Raw genomic sequence first — 21123 nt, forward strand, 5'->3', positions numbered from 1 at the left:
GAACAAACATGCTAATGTGACTCATGAAAGGCAAAACAAAATGGGGTTTGTTTACAGAGCAACTACCTAATGTGGCCTGAATTTTACAAATCCTAACACTTCTGACCTACAGTAAAACATGTTGAATTTCACTTCAGTTTGCATTTCATATATCAATGAAACCATAGGTAACATGGATTCCCATTTTCGGTACCTATGAAAATAAACTTCACAGCAAGGTACTATGTGAGGGACATATAAACTTTCAACAACAAAATTTTACCCATAAAGTACAGATGCCTGAATATTAAGTGGCCGAACTCATAGCCATTTAGAATCTTACTTTCAACTAGTACAACAGTTACTGCGATTGGTTTATTTTCTATGCCAGTGATGACGGTGGTTACCAAGCGATGAACAGGCAGCTCTTTGCTTCTATGTACTGAGAAGTGAGCTAGGAGCATGTCACTACTCAGTTATGCTTTGACTCCCTCCGCTTAACATTCCAAGTCACTGAAGTTTGTTGAAACAGCAGCCTAGGTTTTATATACTACTATTTTGTGCCTCCAAGTTCATCTCATAATGAGCAAACCAGAAAATATTATTGAGGCCCGTGTTAGCACACCTGGGCACCTGTGCAATGGCCCAATTCCCCAAACGGGGTTACTTGAAAACATTACTGCTAAGAATCAGCCACCTACTTGAAACCGCTTTCTCCTAGCAGCTAATGATATAATGATATACCGTGCCGATCAGGAGAATGAAAGCCATTACAATATTATTATAAGTATAATCCAGGAGGCATATTTAAAACGATATGGGCTGGGAGGGAGGAGGATGCTTCAGGCAGGCAGATACTCTTTCACAGATGATATCAAAATAATTGTTCCAAAACAGCATTTTCTGAAAAAAAAATCTCTAAATGGTAACAGCAAGTAGTGATGAAAATAGCTTCTCTCTCTCTCTCTCTCTCTCTCTCTCTCTGTGTGTGTGTGTGTGTGTGTGTGTGTGTGTGTGTGTGTGTATGTGTGAAAGGTAGCAATTTTCATGACTGAATGTACTATCACGGTCATTTTTTCCCTAAGAAAATATGCCTTTCTATTATGAACCTATGCTTCATAGGGAAGCCCTTCAGTCAGCACCAACATGGCAGTACACGAGACATTTTCCCACAGCTGGGGTTGAAGACAGGTCCACAAGGCTGAGACACGCCCCTATTTTTCTCTCGTAACAAATAATCAAAACACATTTACTAAGGCTTCGCACACCTAGAATCTCTTCTGAGTGCCCTGGAAGTGAATGTTTGCTACAAGCTGAGATATCACTTTTTAAAAAATATCCTTTTGCAAAAAGACAGCTTTCACTTTTGATTCGGACTGAAATCTAGACACCTGGACAGAATTGAGCTCATCCCAGCGTTCAGCTCTGAGTAGGATGCAGGGAGTCAGCTGCAGTACCTTAACTTCCATGAAGGGGGCGTGTGCGCTCAAGTGAAAGATGGCAGGGCTGGCTTTGCCCAGGCAGCAGCTTTGAAAAGGAAAACACAATCACTCCCATGTTGCTGTTCCGAGATCAAACAATCGGGTACTTAAAACTACGGAATTTGCCCGCATCTTATGAAAGTCCCTGCTCTTTGAAAGGGAACACAGTGGCTACACACCCGCTCCGGACACAACAGGCCCAGGCTACTTCTTTGAAATACAGACTTGAAATTTAATGTAATTTACTTCTAAAATGAAACAAAGCAGGTGCCTGTCAACAGCCTGCCTATGGTTATTCTGCCTTAGGAAAATACAACTTTGCTATTTTTGATGAAATCGCATTTACCCCCCGCCCCCAGAGGTCTATCTCTGATTTATTACTTCAAATAAAAACTTTCAAAATTTGTGAAAGGAAGGAACTTGGATATGCATGGAAATTGTTACTAACTGGAAGGGGGAACTTTTTTTGTTCTGCTAAAATATAAGGACTGTTCTTTCTGTGAACTTTTAATAGCTAGAAAGAAATGGCTTCCAACCAAATATCCTGCCCCCATCTCTGCATGTCCATAAACAAGAAATCCATAGAGAAGCCAGATGCTCCAAAACAAGCTTTAAAATTGCAAAATACATGAAAGTCCAGGGACCATTCTGTTTCTGAGGTAAAGAAGCCCTGCAGCCAGTTCCTAGACTTCTGTAATTAAACCGCTAAGAGTTCAAATTTCCACACCAAATTATGCTCTTCAGTGGAAGTGAGAAAAGAAAGTGTAAACTGACAGTTCCCCTAAAACGTGTTTCTCCTTTCTTAACACGTGAGCACAGATGTATTGTTCTAGCTGCTGAGCTCTTAAAGGAAGTCTTGGTAAATCTTAATAGGTAACACTGAGTCTGAAAACTTCATCACTAATAGTCACACGCACTGGGGAAGGGTCGGGGCATAATGTTGCATGCCTACCTTAAGAGAGGCAACTGAGAAGAAATAGCAGCCACCCCCCAAACCCTGCTTGAGAACTCTCACCGCGCAAGCACACACACACACACACACACACACACACACACACACACACACACTCTCCTCTGGCAGGAGGAAAGAAATGGTCTGGCTCCCTTGGAGGGTCTGGGGTCTGTAACTTTTTAATTTGCCAAGACAACCTCTGAATAGACAGACACACAAATCTACCCTCTGTGGTAAGCTTTTATTTTTGTCCCACTGACTTTTACCTTTCTTTTTCTCTTTATATTTAAAATATGCGCACCAGACGTCTCCAGAAGAAAGGAAGAGAGTGTGCTCCAAAGTTGCAGGAAAGATTATTCTGGAATTCCCAACAATACTGAAATCTTTAAGGAAACTTCTGGAAGCCTGGAATGCCAAATGCCAAATGGCGCATATTTCCTGTCTGTGCTTTCTGAAATACTGAGTCTCCAATGCAAAGAGTATAAAGATTCTCCTGTTATTTCATACCCTAGAATCTCATACAAAACTTAATGGTTTCCTTAGCCTCGGAAAGCAAGAGAGAGGATGGGATTGGTTTCCAGAAAAACACATTACTGAACTTAAAGCATAAGACTGGATTAGTGATTTCTGTATTTCCTGCATGAAAAAAAATATTTAGCGTTGACGATATTCTCGGTTCTTACAGTATCCCTGGCGCTGTGTTCTATATGCCGTACAAACTGGGTGGATAGTTCTTGTCCTATTTGCATAGTTTAATTGCATCTTCTTCCTCGCTATACATTTTCATAATTTGTTGACTTCATTTTTATAATCAAAACTCATATTTTAGCATCTTTAGTTAGAGATGAGCACACTAAGTTCAAAGTTGATGCTTGGAGCTGACCTGACAAGTTAATATGAACCGTTACAACTGTGTGTATCATCCCTACACGTGTGTGTATCACAAGAAAATGACCTTGAAGACACCTTCTAGTCTATCTTACAAGACTAGTTGCTTTTAGAGTTCCTGACACAAGCCCTAGTCCAGGTAGCTGTGAGTCAGTTTACTCATGGTACATTTAATACCACCACGATCATACTAAAAAGGGATGTATTTCTGCCTGGGTTCAAATGTGTTGATATGAAAATGTGCCACAGGATGCAGAACAAAATGTCTGTAATTTCCTTAAGACAACTGTCAAAAGGCATGATGGCTGGCATGTTTTTAAATAGTGTATTTTTCAACCATATAACTTCCGGGCTCCTACTAAAAAAAAAAAAATAAACAAGTTAGCAATTCCTCTTGAGAAATCATTTGAGATTTCTTTAAGCATCTGAGGAGAAAAAAAGATAAAATACTTGAAAGTATGGATTCAATAGCATATTTAAAACCTTCAATTTTTTAATGTGATAAAACAAAATCTAAGAAAATAAATGCTATTAGTATTATCCACCTGCACTGATGTATCTAATAATCTCTCTATAAAAATATGGTTAAGTCCAGACTGAAAGATTTTATTTTACCTAAGGATTCATGTTCCTTGGGGATCATATGGTATCAAATACATGCTACGGTTTTGTTTTCTCAAATCCACCTAAGGACCCACTCATGCCTCAAATTTTCTTGGAGATGCTCCAATCTTATTTTAGAATCTTTTCCTTAGGATCCATGTATCCAAAATTATCTCGGACCACTTAAAGCTTGCCAGTTTCTCTTGAATTAAACATAAATAAATAAACCAAAACTACAATTAACATGGAAATCAGATTTTACTGAAAAATTTAGTTAGTGAAAATCTCACTGGAGATGAGAGAGAGCATAAAATAGCTCTCAGGTTAAACCTTTATATTTCCAGAATCTTACAATGTTCAAGAAAGCCTGAGGGAGCCTATAGGGAGGTTTGCAATTAAAGTGGAGACCAACTCCACAAATGGATGAATAGCAAAACTGTAACTCTCCATACTTTCTGATAAAATGTAGATAATTTCAGTATGAAGATGAAGGCTTTGTATGTTTACATGTTAGTGAGCACAATAAAATTCCCAAACGACATCTGCTCCTTTTTCTGTGCATTTGATAAGAATAGTTTTAAACAGTACACTTGGAAATTGTTCCTTTCTAGATTTTAATTCTATCATGTAAATTTCTAGTTAAAAAAAAAGCGTGGATCATTTCTCCTAAGCTGTAATTTAATATGGTGCATTTTTTTCTCTACATAAATACACGGCTCAATTGGTATGATTATTAGGCTATTCACAAACAAGGAACTTGCTGGAAAGGGTAGTAAAGCTGCCAAGTGCCAAGATCACAAGGAAATATGGTTTAAAGTAGACAAGCAAGATTCAGAGACCTAACCAGACAAGAACTTCACATGTAGATTCAAAAGGATGGGAATCCTAAGTGATCAGTGGCTTCAAACACAGGCACAGCTTTATGACTGAAGTCCCTTAGGATGAGAAAGGCTATCAGACAGTGGGACACAGCTGAAAGGGTAACGGTGTTAAGGTGTGGGAAGAAACCAGGACAACCTCCTACAGCAGGAGATGGAGCTCTCTGAACAAGTATCATTTCCCACAGTCTTTCCTTGACCGAAGTATGGTAGCCATCATTCCAGAGAACCTGTCTTCTCTTCTTCCGTGGTTCTAAAGACCTTTGTGGATGATGCTTATATCATCCTGTGTCAAGCCTTCACGGTGGTTCAAGGTCTCCAGATGTGGCACACAGTACAAATGCACGTTCACACTTCGTCCCAAAACTATGACACAATATTGAGTCAAGCTCTCTGTCTCTCCACTCCTTCCCTACCCCTAGTCCCTTCCTCTCTGCCTCTCCCTCCCTTTCCCTCTCTCTGTAGGCAAAGCAGAGCTTTTAAACAAAGCTAGGCAATTCTCCCCACCTCCTTGACCCAGATAGCCTGAAAGAGCCTCATGAGCTCGAGAGAAGTCCACCTCTCTCCCACCCTTGTATTAGTGTGTCTATGGGATACCACACTGTAAATGTTCCTCTGTTCATCTATGAAAAGAGAGAGGGGCTATTTCACTGAGGGTGGTGGATGGGTTGACACGATAGATTACAACAGATTTATTACTATTTATCGTGGTAAGTATGTATTTAAGAGAACATCAATATCTTTAATCTAATCACCATCAGAGAAAGCTAGCCCATTCTTTTACTGTCTGTTACACAAATACTCAAGAATATGTTGAAACAAGGTTCAGAAGGATCTTGCATCAGGCGCGTCACATAATTTTATTTGAACTTAAAAAAGAATAAGGGAGACAAAGATCTAAAAATACAGAAATCTAGATCTACTGGAGCCAGAATGCTACCGTGTCTAGCACAGACTGTTTCCTGAAATCAAGTGAAAACACATACTTGATGGTGGCAAAGCATGAGATCTCCTTATCAGTAATAGAATACAACAAAGCTAATGTACACTAAGGAAATCCCAACCGCAAGGGGACTGAGATGTTCTAGAATTACCAATAAAGCAGTGACGGGGGCCGGAAATTGCTCAAATTTATCTTATTCTTTCTGCTTAAACCTTAACCGGATTTTTATCTTGTCTCTCATCTTTTGAAGAAGGGCTATACATCAGTGAATCCCTTAGGACTGCTGGCACATTTAGCCACAAAAATGTTCCCTTGGAAGCATTAAACCTAAACCAACTGTCCATCAGAAGCCGAAACTTGGATAATATAAACAAATTTCTAATTTTTAATATTCATGTGTTAGAAGAAAAAAGATTTTCTCAGCATAGTACAATGTGATATGCCACCAACAGCAATAAAAAGCTCTTGAAAATGTTTTTGTAGAGACCAGCTAACCAGAGAAAAATGTTTATATTTATACTTAAATATTTATAACGAGCTAAGAGAAGTTACTGATAATTAGTAATATCATAGCCACTTCAAATAACTGCTAAGAAACTGTGAAGATTTCTGCAAAGGTTTTTTACAGTAAAACAAAACAAGCAACAAAACACAAACAAAGACAAAAAGCCCAAAATTGATCTTCACCTGAGGCATAGATAAAATGAGGTAACTTGCATTCTCCGGGCTCTCGTGCAGATAGTGTCACTAATCACCAGTCACACTTTTAAAGTTTTTAATATTATCAGGGTTAAGTTTCGTTCAAAATGTAAACAACTTCAAGGGCCTGAAGTTGTCCTTAAAACCATTCATCTAAAATTCCATCTATATTAACTCTATCACTGACTTCAAGCTGAAAATATGCCTACAAGAGCAGACAATCTGAATGAAATATAGGAACTCAAGAAATAACAACATGGTACAGTTTTAAGTGACATATTGATATTCTAAAATGACTATTTTATGTGTCATTGGTAGTTTTATTTACACAATATTTTTCCATATTTAGGGCTAATTTTGTGGTGCTTCTTCAACATTATCAAGTCTGATAATCAGCATACAAAATTTGTGAGGTTTTTCTTTTGATACAACTTATTCTGATATATTCATTTAATAATTTTTTGGATGAGCTGAACTGAAATCAAGTCAAATACACAGGTGTGTGGGTTAATCTAGCACATTTGCAAAACCCATTATTCTTCCAATTTACCAAAATTGAAATAAAACCAATGAGTGCACTGATTGGTAATACATTTTCAGAAATCTAAATATAATTTTATCTTAAAGTGTAAAGACTTATATGGCCCATTAGTCTTTTTTTTTTAACATACTAGAAGATTACATTAAAACTGTCTTTACATGTACAACATTGGAAGGAGCTGAAAAAAACAGGGAAAAGATAGAGAAAATCATATTTTTATTTTACATAAAAATTACTAGCAATGGATCCGTTATAAACAAATTAAATACTTGGAAAAAATTACTAGCAATGGATCTGTTATAAACAAATTAAATACTTGGAAGACCTAAAATTTGCAACTACATGAACTCACATCAATGTGTCATGCATTTCCTGTGATTTATAATAACCAACGTTTCCTAGGTGAGGGCCTGGGGCACCACAGCGGCATGCCCCCTCCACAGCCCCAGGTCTTACAGACGTCCAGAATGCTTTGGTTACAGCTGGATTCTCCTATCCTTACTTTTGCAAACAGTGACCACCTTTGCAGGTCTTATTCATCAACCTCTTCAGAAAATAGAGACATTCTCCCTGCACCCTGTGCTGAAACCCATGTAATTTTTCCCTAAATCCGCTCTACAAATCTCCTTTCGCATGCAAATCCATAAATCATCATAATACTGACAAAGAATTTAACTGACACATGAAACTAATACTCGGGCTCTCCAAAGCCCTGTACAGGTAAAGCTCTGCAACTTGAGGCACCTTTTCAAGGCTCTCTTCAGAGCTTAACTTGCTGAATACCCACTGAAGCCGGCAGCCTTCCAGCAGGGGCTATTAATCACCACAGTGAGGGTCAGGTAAAGCTGGTTACCTCTACCTTCTCCACATTCTAGATGCGCACGCCCAAGAACCTCATTGACTTCGTTAGCCTTCTCCTGACACCAAGCAAAACACAATGAACAAAGTACAGAGCAAAAACCAGGCAGTACTTACTGAAGACGGCAAACCTGGAGGAACTTTTCGGACTTTCTTTGTCTGCACCTCTGAAAGAAAAACGAAGAAGCTGTGAGCTACCACGTGCCCAGTTCTCCAATCGAAAAGACATCAAACCAGAACGTTACTGAGCTTAGAGTGGACTTTCTTTAATAGACATCCCAACTCGCCCCAGCAACTATCTCCCCTTCCATGCTACCACGGATAAAATGCCGCTTTGCCGGTGGAAACGAAGAGACGGGATCTACCTTGCGACTACTCTGTGTTTTAAAACAGGTTTCTTGTGTGTGCAGTCAAGTGACAGGCCAAAATCATTAAACATTTTTAAAAGTTATGGTGCTGTGTAAATGGTTACCACATCCCCTGGGGGAATAGGAGAGGCGCCAAGCTGAAGACTGGCTCGAATGTTTTGGGATGGGGGGCGGGGGGGTGTCCTTTGGGGCAAAGTAGGGTTAGTTAGTGTAGCGCTTTTTTTTTTAAAGTGAACTTAATAAAGACTCCAGGCATTCAAACAGAAGAGGGCCTTACCCATGGCGCTACTGTGCAGAGGCCTCCGCCGGGCGTTATTGCTAGAATACTGATAGTACTGGGAGCCAGGTTTGGTGGGCGAAAGGGTTCCTGGATTGCCCATATCCATGTCCCCTCCGAGGAGACTCTGCTAGAATGAGAAAAAAAACACAAATATAGACGTTTAATTTTTCACATTTACCACGGTGCACCTGATTGTAAGCAGAGCAATATAGAGACCAGCATTTGCTGAGCTCAGCCAATTAACAAAACAACTGCGAAAAGGCAAAAGCAATGGAGGAAACTATCATCAAGTTGGGTATTTTTCAACCCTTTGAAGAAGGTGGATGGTACCCCCCTTAAACTAAACATACTTTTAAAAATCATTTTAGATGATAAAAACTTTAATTTCATAAGAAAACGTCATTTCTTTAAGATGGATGTTTTCTTTCCCCATACTTAGGCTCCGGTCTGAGAACTATTCAGACTCATGTTTCAAAAGGACTAACCTGAATCTCATTTTTTGAACACATAGGATTTTCCCCAGCTGCACACACTGGGAGTGAGTGTGGACAGTCCACTCCCTATGGGACGCATCCTGATCATCTGGGACTTTAGCAGGCTCTCACAGAGCACACAATGCCAGATGAGTGGAGAAGAAATTCAAATCCCAGGGCAAACTTTCAATACTATAGCAAAACTAGGCATTCTCTGGAAACGGGAACAAATCCGAAGAGCTCTCTTGAAGACTACCAGAAACTGAAACAAATCCCTTACCCCGGAGTCAACATTTACCTGAACACCAGAACATTCCCACAACATCATCAAGCTGTCACAGTGTGACAAATTGCTAAACTTTCCAAAAATGATGACATAAGACAGATTACATAATATTACATTACCTAAAAGCTACATAGGAACTTACCCACGATACATAAACCGCCTGATTATACTCTGCATTGGACACATTGTTCTTTAAATTATTCTGATAGGCAATAAAACAAGTGTGGATAGTACCATTTATATTAAGAACAAATTTGCTATTTAATAAAGAAATTTTAAAATTAAGTACTAAAAATCTAACTTTATCGTTACTTGTAATCAACTTTTACTGACTGAACTAATTACTGTCCTTGATAAAGTACAGAATGTGTTTTCCCTAATCTAAATTCTAATCACCATGTCACTCACAACAGACTTAGGGATGCTTCACTAACACACTATTCACATGCAAAATACTCTAAATAGGCCAATTATGACTCTGCCCCTGTTCCCTGGTTAACCCGCTGAGAACTGAAAAATTTCACAAGGCAGTCACCACCTAAAACAAAGGGTCCTTGTTTTAAATTAAGACAGTCTTTTTGATTCCTAAATAGCTCAACAAAGTGGCATGTCTTCCAGTGAAAGCAGTTGGTCAAATATGACCCATAAGCTGGGAAATAAAAGTTCAAAGCTCTCCTAGCCTCCACTATATAGCTAAATATCATACAGAGAGCTGACCACGGCAGGGGGATTTCTGTGAGTGACTATTGGTGAACTCTATGTAACAGGAGAGTCAGCCATTGGCATGCCTGTCTTCACTGCTTCAGGCTTAGATGTGTTCCGGGATACACAATAAACATCACTTAAAAAAAAAAAAAGAAAGAAAAAGAAGAAGAGATTCTACTCCTGAGCAACCAGTTATCAGTTCACTGCTAGCATTTTGGTTCCAGCTACAAAGTATGAAAATTGGGTCATTTGCCAGATAAAAACCAAGATCAGAACACTCAACCATTGCCTCTCTAGAACTTCTGGAAGATGCAAACGTATTAACAGTGGTGAGCTAAAGCACCACACACATCATGACCACCATTTCTAGGAATTGGGGATGGGAGAGGCTAGAGGTACGACATCAAACATTTTAAAAATAATTTTAGGTATTCAAGTATTGCGAATCTTAACCTGAAATTCCACTCGAGAAATCCTTATTGACAAAAATCTACATTTATTTGAACATTAATCCGATTTTTTTTAAAAAATCTCCACTGATAAAGGTGTGAATGGTGTGAAGTCACGGCCTCTCCATAAATTGGTAAATCTACAGCTGAGCCTCCATGTTATTAGGAAAGGAGTTTGAAAACAATAATATATTACTGTTATTGTGCATTTTACAGTATGCTGAGCCTCCTGCATCCTAGGCAAATGATCTACTGTTAAGTTACCTCATTCGTGGGCTATGAAATAAGCCAAGCTTTTGTATCTGCCAATAGTGCTGACACTGTATTGGCAATCACTGCTCTGATTTCTCCCTTTCCCTCTCTCTCTCTCTCTCTCTCTCTCTCTCTCTCTCTCTCTCTCTCTCTCTCCCTCCCCCCCCCCCCAAAGATATATAAAGTCCTCAAGAAAGGATTGAATAAATATTCTGAAATATTCACTTTTCTTTTTCCCTGTGTCTAACCATGGGTTGATCCTATTGGTCCTAGTAGCAAAGGTTTTAGTCGCAGAAAAGGACATTTACGTAGTAGGCAAACATATAAACAAATGAATGAGCTGACCTGGGTTTTAGTAGCATTCACAATAGAGCCGTGAAAGAAAGATAATGATAGCCCAGCTAACTGGCTGTGGCTGACCTCCTTGTTGTTGATTTCAAAGAAAATCTTCCTGTGCGCCAGTCACAAGCAAATCAGCGTCCAATTTGCAGCCATATGAGCTATGTGGATCCCAGGACCAAAAGCCACAGAACACTTCCAACTAGAGACTCCTGGCAGTCTCCCCATCCCCCCCCCCCACTCCCAATAGCACATTCCTGCTTCTTTCTTTTAGATCTGTTTGTTCCCCTTTCTTTTCCACTTGGACAATGGAACATTCTTCTAAAGAAACAAAAACAAACATTTCCTCAAACTTAAAGGAGCCTTAATCACCCCCACAGGGAAAATGAAGATAAAAATATATGTCCTCTTATTGTAGAGTCTACTTGTAAAATGAACAATGAGTATTTACTATTGTTTGGTCTTTATGTCACACGCCTAACCTTCTGTGGCGATGAGAGAGATTAGAAATAATTTCCACTGCTGAAACACTTGGGTACATGAATGTTTAAAAGTCAATGACATTTGATCAAGGCAAATTAAATAAAAAGTACACATAAAAGATAAGGCATTCAGCTGTTTGTAAAATTGCTTCCAAGTATGTATAGGCTTGAAAAACAAATTTATGTTTCATGGAAGTTTAAAAGCTGTTTGCTCTCAAAATGGGCAAACACATCCTTGCCTTAGATAGGAATAGAAAAGTTTTAGGGTCTTGTTTTGGGATTGGTTGGTTGGTTGGTTGGTTAGTTGGTTTGCTTTGTCTGATTTTGGCTTTTGCTTTTTGTGCTTTAACATTGTGCCACTTTGTAGTCTGTGGTTATTCTGGGTCCACAGTACTTAGCTTCTCTCCAGTCAGCCAGGAAACACTGGAAGCAAGCTAAGGTGCTTCACACAGCAAAACTATACATCTTACAGCCATACTTGTAAACCTGCTTAACTGTTCACATGTGAGGAAACAAGTCATTCACCTTCTTCTGATCCAGAGAGAAACAATTTCAAGCCTTAAAATACATACCAAAGAATAAAATGTACTGACTTTGTTCAGTAAGCATAAAGGTTTGGAGAGGTACTCACTGTACCCCACGCACTGGCAAAGAGCCAAGCATGGCATGGCCATTCATACACTGAAGTCAAGATTCTGGGAGGGTCGGGTCAATCAAACTGTTGTTCCTTTCATAGCATGTGTGAACTTGCAGACTATCCTACCATCACCTTAGCCTTGCCCTTATTCCATTTGGGAGCTGACTGCCTTCATTCCTTGATCAACTACCAAACAGTGCTGATGTAACGAAGGACGTAACCACAAATCAAACTTGGGAGACAGAAAAGAGGCTTATATCTCAAATTAGATTTATAACTGAATGGTAATCAAAAATAGAAGGAACTGCTCAAAGCTTAAATTATCAACTTTTTTTCCCCCTTGTTAAACTAAAATCATCTTGCTCTGAACTATTAATCCATTTCAGTCAGCACTTTAAGTGTAATGGGTGGGTGGTTCATTTCTAAAAAGGAAGATTACATTTACCCTTAATTATAGATATGAGTGAGGTCAGAGAGCTTCGCACACTGGTTTGGGGCATATGATTAATTTATCTAATAGGCGAATGGCCTTGAATTTCAGAGGTGGGACCTGGGAAAGCCAACAGAGGAGTTGGGGGGTGGTTTAAGAAATCTCTGAGGGGGAAAATGTGCCCCTCGTTTTCGAGGCTTTCTCTGCTTTTGCGTCATTAGCGTTACGTTGTGATCTGATATCAGACACAACATCTTGGGGGAGGCTACTGTAGAACAGAGAAAAGCCGTCTCAGATGAAACCAGATTAAGCTTCTTTTCTGAACTTTTGCCAAATGCGCGCGAGTCTAATTCGTGTTTGGGTATTCTTCCACTCACACAGCTGCGGGCCTATTCTTCCACCACAGACCCAAGTGATGTATGGTGGCTTTGTATGGCGAGCTGACTCCGTACAGGCCTGGGTTTGTTATCTTAATATGGAAATCAAATTCAGCACGGCTATCAAACGTATGAATGTTGGATATCCGGATAGGTACCTAATAGACTTTGTAAGCATTGGGTACAAAATTGACGTGGAGAGAAATTACAAAGTAGATGCGTTTTAAAAACGTTGACCGCAGCTGAGGTCTTATCTACCCAGCTAATTCTGCCCAGAATTAGGTTTTCAAAGACACTGCTGAACAAGATTCCTAACAGCCATGGGGAAGTTTTTGCAAATCCCTATCGAATAGCTGCTGCTGAATTTGCCATTTTGACCACAGAAGGGCCATTGCTGACTTACTTAGTAGCAGGAGGGGGCTGTAATTTTGCTGCTGTTCGCACTTACTCGGCAACCTAGAATATATCTTGCACCGAAGGGCAATGAAGAACACAGTAATTCCACCTGTCCACTTTTGAACTTCAAAGCTCACAACTGAAGGTCAGACCTTGGACAGCCTTTATCCCTGATCCCTGAAGGTACAGAAAGGCACTGTTGAAGCAGCTTACTTTGATTTCTGTCTTGGGCTTGGTTTCAGCGAAACAGAACTTGAAAAAAAAAAAAGGAAAGATGGGATGGCAGAGATAACCCTGGTCTGAGATGGCTGCCTGGGCTGAGATGACTGCCATGTGGCAGAAAAATACAAATGTGGAGGTTATCCCTCCGAAAGTAGTTGTCTTTAAGAAACTCTAGGCATCCCAGGAAATAAACTATCTTAAAACGTATGGTGCACATTGTGTTCCATAGGAAATCAGAAATAAAACCCAAGCTGGGCCTGATGAGGTAGCTGTGGCATCGCAGGTATTTGGGAGGCTGGGGTAAAAGAATTGTAAAAGTCAGGGCCTACAGGAGCTATGAGGCCAGCAGGGGCGACTTAGCAAGATCTTGTCTCAAAGTAAAAAAATAAGAAAGAGCTGGTGATGCCTCTTGGTGGTAGAGCAGTTCCTTAGAATATGCAAGGCAACAGGCTCACTGCTTACTGCAATAAATGAAGGAAGGGAAGAGGAAGGAAGGGAAAAAGGAAGAAAAGGAGGATAGGAGAGAGGGAGGATGATTGACTCATACACAAAAAGAAAAAAGGACCAGAGAGTTCTGCATAGAACAGGAGCTTAGAGGCATAGAGACAGATGGAGTACAACTACTCTCACCTCCTCTGTAAGAGGGACTAGTAAATGGCTTATCAGAGTTGTTGGGACTAGAAATGTCCCACATATGTAAAATGTCCAGCAGAACTGGTGCCCAACACATACCTCACTGACATCCCTGGGCCCGATTTTATTCCTTCCCTTTTCTTTTCTTTCTTTTTTTTTTTAAAGATTTATTTATTTATTTTGTGTATATGAGTACACTGCAACTGTCTTCAGACATACCAGAAATGGGCATTGGATCCCCATTACAGATGGTTGTGAGCCACGATGTGGTTGTTGAGAATTGAACTCAGGACCTCTGGAAAGCAGTTGGTGCTCTTAACCGCTGAGCCATCTCTCCAGCCCTACTTTCCCTCTTCAAATGCCCAGTTGTGGGTATTTACTGACTGTGTATTTCTTTTTACTTCTTCTTCTACCATGATATAAACAAACAAACAAAAACAAACTTCACAGTTTTGGTTGGGGATTTGCATAATTCCCAAAGAATTCAACTGACCTTGAACAAAATTACTTATTTTAGCAGACTAGATTTCACCAAACATTTCAAAATTCAAATACATTGTCTTTCCTTGTAAAAAAAAAAAAAAACACCTTACATTTAAACATTATAATGCAATACAAAGATTGCTATGGTAACTGTAACTTAATGTATAATGTGGTAATAATGAAGTAAAATTCATGCATTTTTAATGAAAATTATAACTGCCCAAGGATTGATGAGATTTACACATCCACCTATTTGATTTCTTCTCAAACTAAACAACAACAACCCATTATTTATTGTATACACCAAACTGAGAAGGTTTTCCTGTTGTTCATGAAAATATATTCTGGAAGCCCGGGTTAAATTATTACATATTAAAAAGAGGATTAATTTGGTTGTTGGGAGGTGTAAGTTCGGTAGGAGAAAAAAAAAAGCACCAACGCAACAAGTAATTTAGAATAAAAATATGACTTAAAAATTCTTATGTAAAGTATGCAGAACTTAACAAAAGTACTTTCTTGTCAACTGAAACTCTTAAGTTGGGTCAGGAAGTTCATTTACTTTATAATTTTATATAAAGCCACTGAAGAGCATATAAACAATATTTTCCTTGAAATGCTCCTCATTAGCAATTGCATACCAAAGTCACACAGGAAAACTTTGCCATGCCCTGCGAACATCCAAAGGAATTAGTACCAGCCCTGTAAAGACATGGCTCTGATAAACATGCTGGAGCCTTCACTTTACCACGCTGCTATGTAAGTAAAATAGAAGACTGGCAATCTGTCACATGTCAGTCTTTATCATACCGGATGGGAAGAATTTAAATTCAAGGTTATTGTAAAAATGCTTGCCTCTCTGGGCAAGGCTACAGAAAACCCATTCTTATGGTACTAGCCTCTAGAAGAATGGGGAGCAGGGGACAGGGACCTTCATGAGCCTTGCCAGGGTGCTCTATTATAGTCTAATGGCCAACTCTGCAAGCTACCCCTAATGTAGAGCATGACACTAAGATCCCCACCTGTATATAGGGTAATGGGCTAACTCTAGTACATGGGGAAATTGAGACTATGCAGCACAATAGTAAATGCCTGATGGAATCTTCAAATCTCTTTGAAAATCCCTTCCTTCCAAATAAATGTCCTTCCAAAACTACATACAACCTCTCACTCTATGTATGCTTTGCTTCTAAACATCCCCTCTTTCCTGAATGTGTGGGTGATCAGGAATATGAGGAGTGGAGGCCAAGCTTATTGATACACTTGTTAGAATAGGAAATTACTTAAGTTATTCAATTTTTGACTCCCTGTAGTGCCTAACATGAAGACCTATGGCAGAACAGACCACAGGAGAGCTGAACACAGACAGCAAGGAGAGGCGGGGCTATAAACACTAAAGCAAGTGAATAACTGTTTTATTGGTCAACTCGAGGAGAAAGAGTATGCAAATCTGTTCCTCTTCTCATTCCTACTGTTGTTGCTGTGAATAATACTAACCACTGCTAGAGACAAGTACAGATCCTTTGGACATTAACACGGCAGATACTGAAGCCTCCAATGTACAGATGGGAACATTTAGAGAGCTATTCCACATGGCTAGCAAGCAGTGGGGCCTGTTTGACTTGACACTGACATATATGCTTGCCTTTTATGCCCTGTCCTTTCTGTGTTCTCTCTGCCTCAAGTCCCTCATCACTAGTTGGAGCTATAAACTACTATTAGAGAATTCTAACTTAGGAAGTACCTCTCTTCTTCCTGCAGAAGAATCATCTAACAGGGCTTCATGTGAATGCCACCAAGCCCCAGGTAACCTGGATATGAGATCTTAGTGGGTGTCAGGCTTGTCTGGGACATGATAGTATGATCACACCCACAGTGAGAATCACTGGGATGACTGGAAATGCTTAGAAACTTGATGTCTGTGAATTCTCACTATAGACTGTGTGGTCCCTCAAGGCAGAAAATGAGCTCCCTTGTCTCTGTGACCTTGGCATCTGGCACAGTGGGTCCTGATATACTGTGTGCCAAAAGTAAATGTCAACTGATTAACTTAACTAATTAGCCAGGGAATGTGCTTATGGGATTTCAACTATTATTGCTATGAACACATTCTTTCTCCCGTGTCAGTGGACACACACAGTCCCTAAACTTCCACTTGCAGTGTCAGCCTAAGATATTTTTTCTCCTCCCACATCAGATGTGCTTCACTCAAAAACTAAATAAGGCTCCTGATGTACAAGTCACACAGCATATTTTCTACAAAACCTTCCCATGTTTCCTGATTATCAATTCAGTCCACCTAAGAAGGGGTGCAGAATCAGAATTGGTAATGTGTACAAAGAAATTAGTTATGTGCTTTACAAAAACCACTCATTTGGCTGTTGACCCTTATTTTTACACATGATTCCTATAATGAATATGGATAAATTTCCTCAAACAGGTTTGGTTGTGGGTCAGTCCATCGTTTACAAAAGGGCCAGGCTCTTGATAGAGTTGGGCATCAGGGGAAACATAGGCATCACCTAGCTGGACACCTACAGCAGAACAGACTACAGGAGAGGGGAACACAGACGGCAAGGAGAGGCAGGGCTTGAGAAAACTTCTTTTGTCGTATTCTGAGACAGTCTCTTTACATAGCCCTGGCTGAACTTGAACTCACAGAAATCATCTTGCCTCTGCCTCCTAAGGACAGGGATTAAAGGCATGAGCCAGAACAACTGGCTTGTGGAGTCTCTTAAAGAAGATGTTATTTTTCTGAGGAACACAGCATAGGAAACAGTCTGGGAGAATTTGAACTGGGTAGCAAAGAAATGGTTCTCCTTGTGTTGCTCTTAGATACCTAACCTTAGGGTTCTACTTTCTTGACTACTAAAATCCAGTTGGCTTAGAGAGAATCGAAGCGAAGCTGGAGAAATGGCTGAGCAGACTTCAGAAACAAATGGAATCATCAAGGAAACTAGACACAAAGTTCTGAAGCATTTCTTCATGTGAGGTAAAGTCATCCTGTTCTCTCCAGACTACATCGCCCCTTCCTAGGGCGCTTAGATACTCCACAAAAAAGGCCTCTGAAACTCAAAGCTGAGTCCATTTCCTCAAGGACAAAACCCTTGCATGCTCACAAACTTTCAACCTCTCTACATCCCCAAGGCCAACTTACTCCTAACGCATCATCCAGATTTCCCTTTACAGTTGGCCAACAGAGAAGACGTCACTCCACCTTTGCTACATGCCAACTGCTATCATGGGCCAGGACTAAACGGAATACTCAGGTGATGGCCTCTCCTAAAGATGGGCTAAGCACAATGTGTCTGTACTTTCCCAACCACAAGCCTTAAACTCCACATCTGCAGCTTATCTTTACAAGAGTTGAGTCTTCTCCTCAAAGGACAGGGCTTCCAAATCTACGTTAGATAAACCGCTCCAAAACACCTCTGGAGATGAGAGTCGAGCGTCATCTCCTTGGGACTGACTTCTTTTCGGGACCCTTAAGTGAGTCACTTGCCCTACCCTGGGCCCTGGCACCATTCCCTTATCACAGTGCCTTGGGATTTCAGACAGATGTAGGGGAGACTTCTCAATCACGGACATGTCACTCTATAAATGATGCCAGGCATGCGGTGAGCAGCAAATATCCACACAGAACGCAGTATAGTTCAAGCTCTGTTGGCTAGAGTAACCACTTAATTTTCACAGCCCCTTGAGGGGAGAATCTTATTAATCCCACTTTACAGATGAGGTGGCCTGAGGTAGAACGGAGTTAACTACCCACCCAAGATTACTTGGAAACTATTTGAAAACCAATGAACAACCAAATTGTGTCATTTCGCTGGCAGTAATTACGTCTCTTGGATTCATGCGGCTCCTGGTAATATCACATCTGAAATTTTCAACAATTACCTCACGCTCATCTTTAAATCATATGCTCAGGAGCCTTCCCTTCTCCTCAGTCTGCTCTCCACCACCAGCAAGCTTCAGTGCTGAGGAAGTATTTACAGCAGTGCATTTAACTCTCAGGTTCTGAGTCCCAATGACCTCTCTATGAAAACTCCACAAAGACTCACTGGCTCCATGAAAGATTTGTTTAGTAAAGTAACTCCAACCAGTCATGCCATACGGCCAGCACTGCTGTGTATAACCTTCTAAGCAGCCTTTAGAGTTATGAGAAAGATGGTACAAAAAAAACAAGAACCAGAAAACTTTACAAAGTTAGAAAAAGATGCGAGTTTGAAGAGTTCTTGGAGGAAGTGTAGTGCATTTGCACGTATAAATATTCTCTTTCTCTCCCTGAGGATGTAGGACAGGTATATTTTTATTGCCTGTTCACATAATACCTCATTATAAATATATTTAGCTATTGAGCATGTGGCAGTGACTTGATGAACTAGTTCACACGCCAGTTGAGCAAAATCCATGAAAGGATTCTGCGGAACACACACTCCCAAAGGGCAGAAATAATTTCGGTTATCAATTTTTAAAAGAAACAATCACTTCGATCTTTTAAGACAAAACATTCCCCGGGAAAGGACTTGCATAGACTTGCATAGAACTTGCTGCCTCAGAGCTGAGTTCAGACTGAAACCAAAGCCTCATGAACTGGAAACACAGGAAAAGAGACGGCTGAAGAACACAGACTCTAAAAAAGTCTCTGATGTGAATGGGAAATATTAATGGTTAGCTAGATATATGTGCACACACACAGGCACACATGCATGCATACACCAGGACATACTGTTTGATTGTATTTATTTCCTTTGCAGAACCCAGGGCTTGTGCACACAAGGCAAGCACTCTACGCTAATGACATACTTCAAGCTTCTGCATTTTGAGATAGAATGTCATTTGCCCAGGCTAGCCTTGAGCTCTGTAATCCCAAGCAGCCATTAAACCTGCAATCCTCCTGCCTCTGACACCCAAGTAGATAAGATTACAAGTCTGTGTTCCCTCACTCCACTTACTAGACTTATTTTAAAACATACAAGCAAAAATGCTTACATTTATTTTCCATATTGGAATTCTGTCCTCATTTATAGTATATTGGACACATCAAGGGCTAGAACTGACAGATATTCATACTATCCCATGTTCGGGTCCTCTTTCTGTAGTAGCTCACTTTCTTAATGGCTACACCTACCATATTTGGACATTGTCCATAAATGCCCTAGGTAAGTATCCTTGTTACTGTGAGATTTGAGTGATTTGGGAGCACAGTGGCAAAACACAGAGGAAAAGGGGCTCTGGAACATTCCTCCCTGGGTAATAGTAAGTCTCTTAGAGAACTGTCCATCTTTCAACTTAACTGGGCTCTGAAAGACAACAGGCTGAAGGTCAAGGCTGTTTCAGAGGTGGACTCTGTATTTCCTCATTCTCTTTAGTGAGATAAATGCAATTTATGTGATAGAATTAAAAGCTGTTCCTGATATTTGGTTATTGATTATTTTTTAAGTTGGCTATATGTTCATTCGTTAACCAGAAGATTCAAAGTCTCATTTCCTTACTTCTGATATTCTTGGAGCTCAGGTAACTGCTTGTAGTTTTGTGAATAAACATGACCCAACAGGAAAGCATGCTTGTTTGCCTTTCATCTTACTAAGTATAATTACTCACAAGATTAGTTGTAGAAATAACATCTACTTAATTCTTAGGAACTGCCCCTAATCCTCTGCTGGGGTGAAGTGCCCAGTACATACTGTATGCATGTGTTGCATTAACCTCCCAAAATATAAGTACTTCTGAAATTCTGAATGACTATGGCCCAGCAGTTCTAAATAAGGCAATATGGTTTATGAAGGTTCCTTTTCCCTCCCAAATGCTAAGTAGGCCCAGAGCTGCTCAGTTTCTGACATCAGAGGAGATCAGACACATTCAGAGTGATATGGCCACAAATAAAACTCCTTCCACATTCAGAGGGATATGGCCACATACAAAACTCCTTATCCGGCATTGTGGGGATGAAAAGGGATATCATAACAATCATCTTTTAATTACTGTGAAAATACTGCAAACACTTAGATATACATAAAGTTTCATTAGAACAGTCCTCATGACTTGCTCAAGATAACTGCACAGAGTTGAACTTGTGTGTTTATCTAAGCCTAGGTATCCTACACAGACATAGCTGGCCTCCATGTTTGCCTCATTCATTTGCTAGACAATCTTCAGGATTACTAATCGTATCTTTTTACACTTAGGTATTTTGATTTTACAGCTACTTATATAGATGTTTCCTGCTTCTTGAAGGAAGATCCATATACTCAAAGACAAAATGGGTTAACCATCTGCACTTCGCTCAAATGATGTGAGGCAGAGGTCCACCTCCGCCAGCACCCACTGAGCGCTGGTGCCAGGTAGCCTTCATTCCGCATTTGAAGACAAAGTTCTATATAACCTTCCAGTTTGCAGCTCTAAAACTGTCAAAGCAACCAAGGGCAAACCAACTTGCACACTGTGTGTGTGTGTGTGTGTGTGTGTGTGTGTGTGTGTGTGTGTGTGTGT

General features: G+C 40.1%; 1 protein-coding gene across 5 annotated transcripts in view; it reads right to left on the reverse strand.

The window, feature by feature from the left end:
• The window catches only part of Tcf4 (transcription factor 4), a 341691-nt gene that overhangs the window by 113974 nt on the left and 206594 nt on the right, over positions 1–21123 (reverse strand). For 3 of the 5 annotated variants that reach the window (XM_028774173.1, XM_028774175.1, XM_028774172.1), the window contains 2 exons: positions 8468–8597; positions 7940–7989 (listed from right to left, as the gene is read on the reverse strand). In XM_028774173.1, the coding sequence (XP_028630006.1) occupies positions 7940–7989; positions 8468–8597 (180 nt within the window). The remainder of the gene's footprint in view (positions 1–7939; positions 7990–8467; positions 8598–21123) is intronic. The other 2 variants (XM_028774176.1, XM_028774174.1) reach the window with 1 other exon arrangement.

Source organism: Grammomys surdaster, unplaced genomic scaffold (genome assembly GCF_004785775.1).
Source record: "Grammomys surdaster isolate TR1022 unplaced genomic scaffold, NIH_TR_1.0 239, whole genome shotgun sequence".
In the NCBI taxonomy this organism is placed as follows: domain Eukaryota; kingdom Metazoa; phylum Chordata; class Mammalia; order Rodentia; family Muridae; genus Grammomys; species Grammomys surdaster.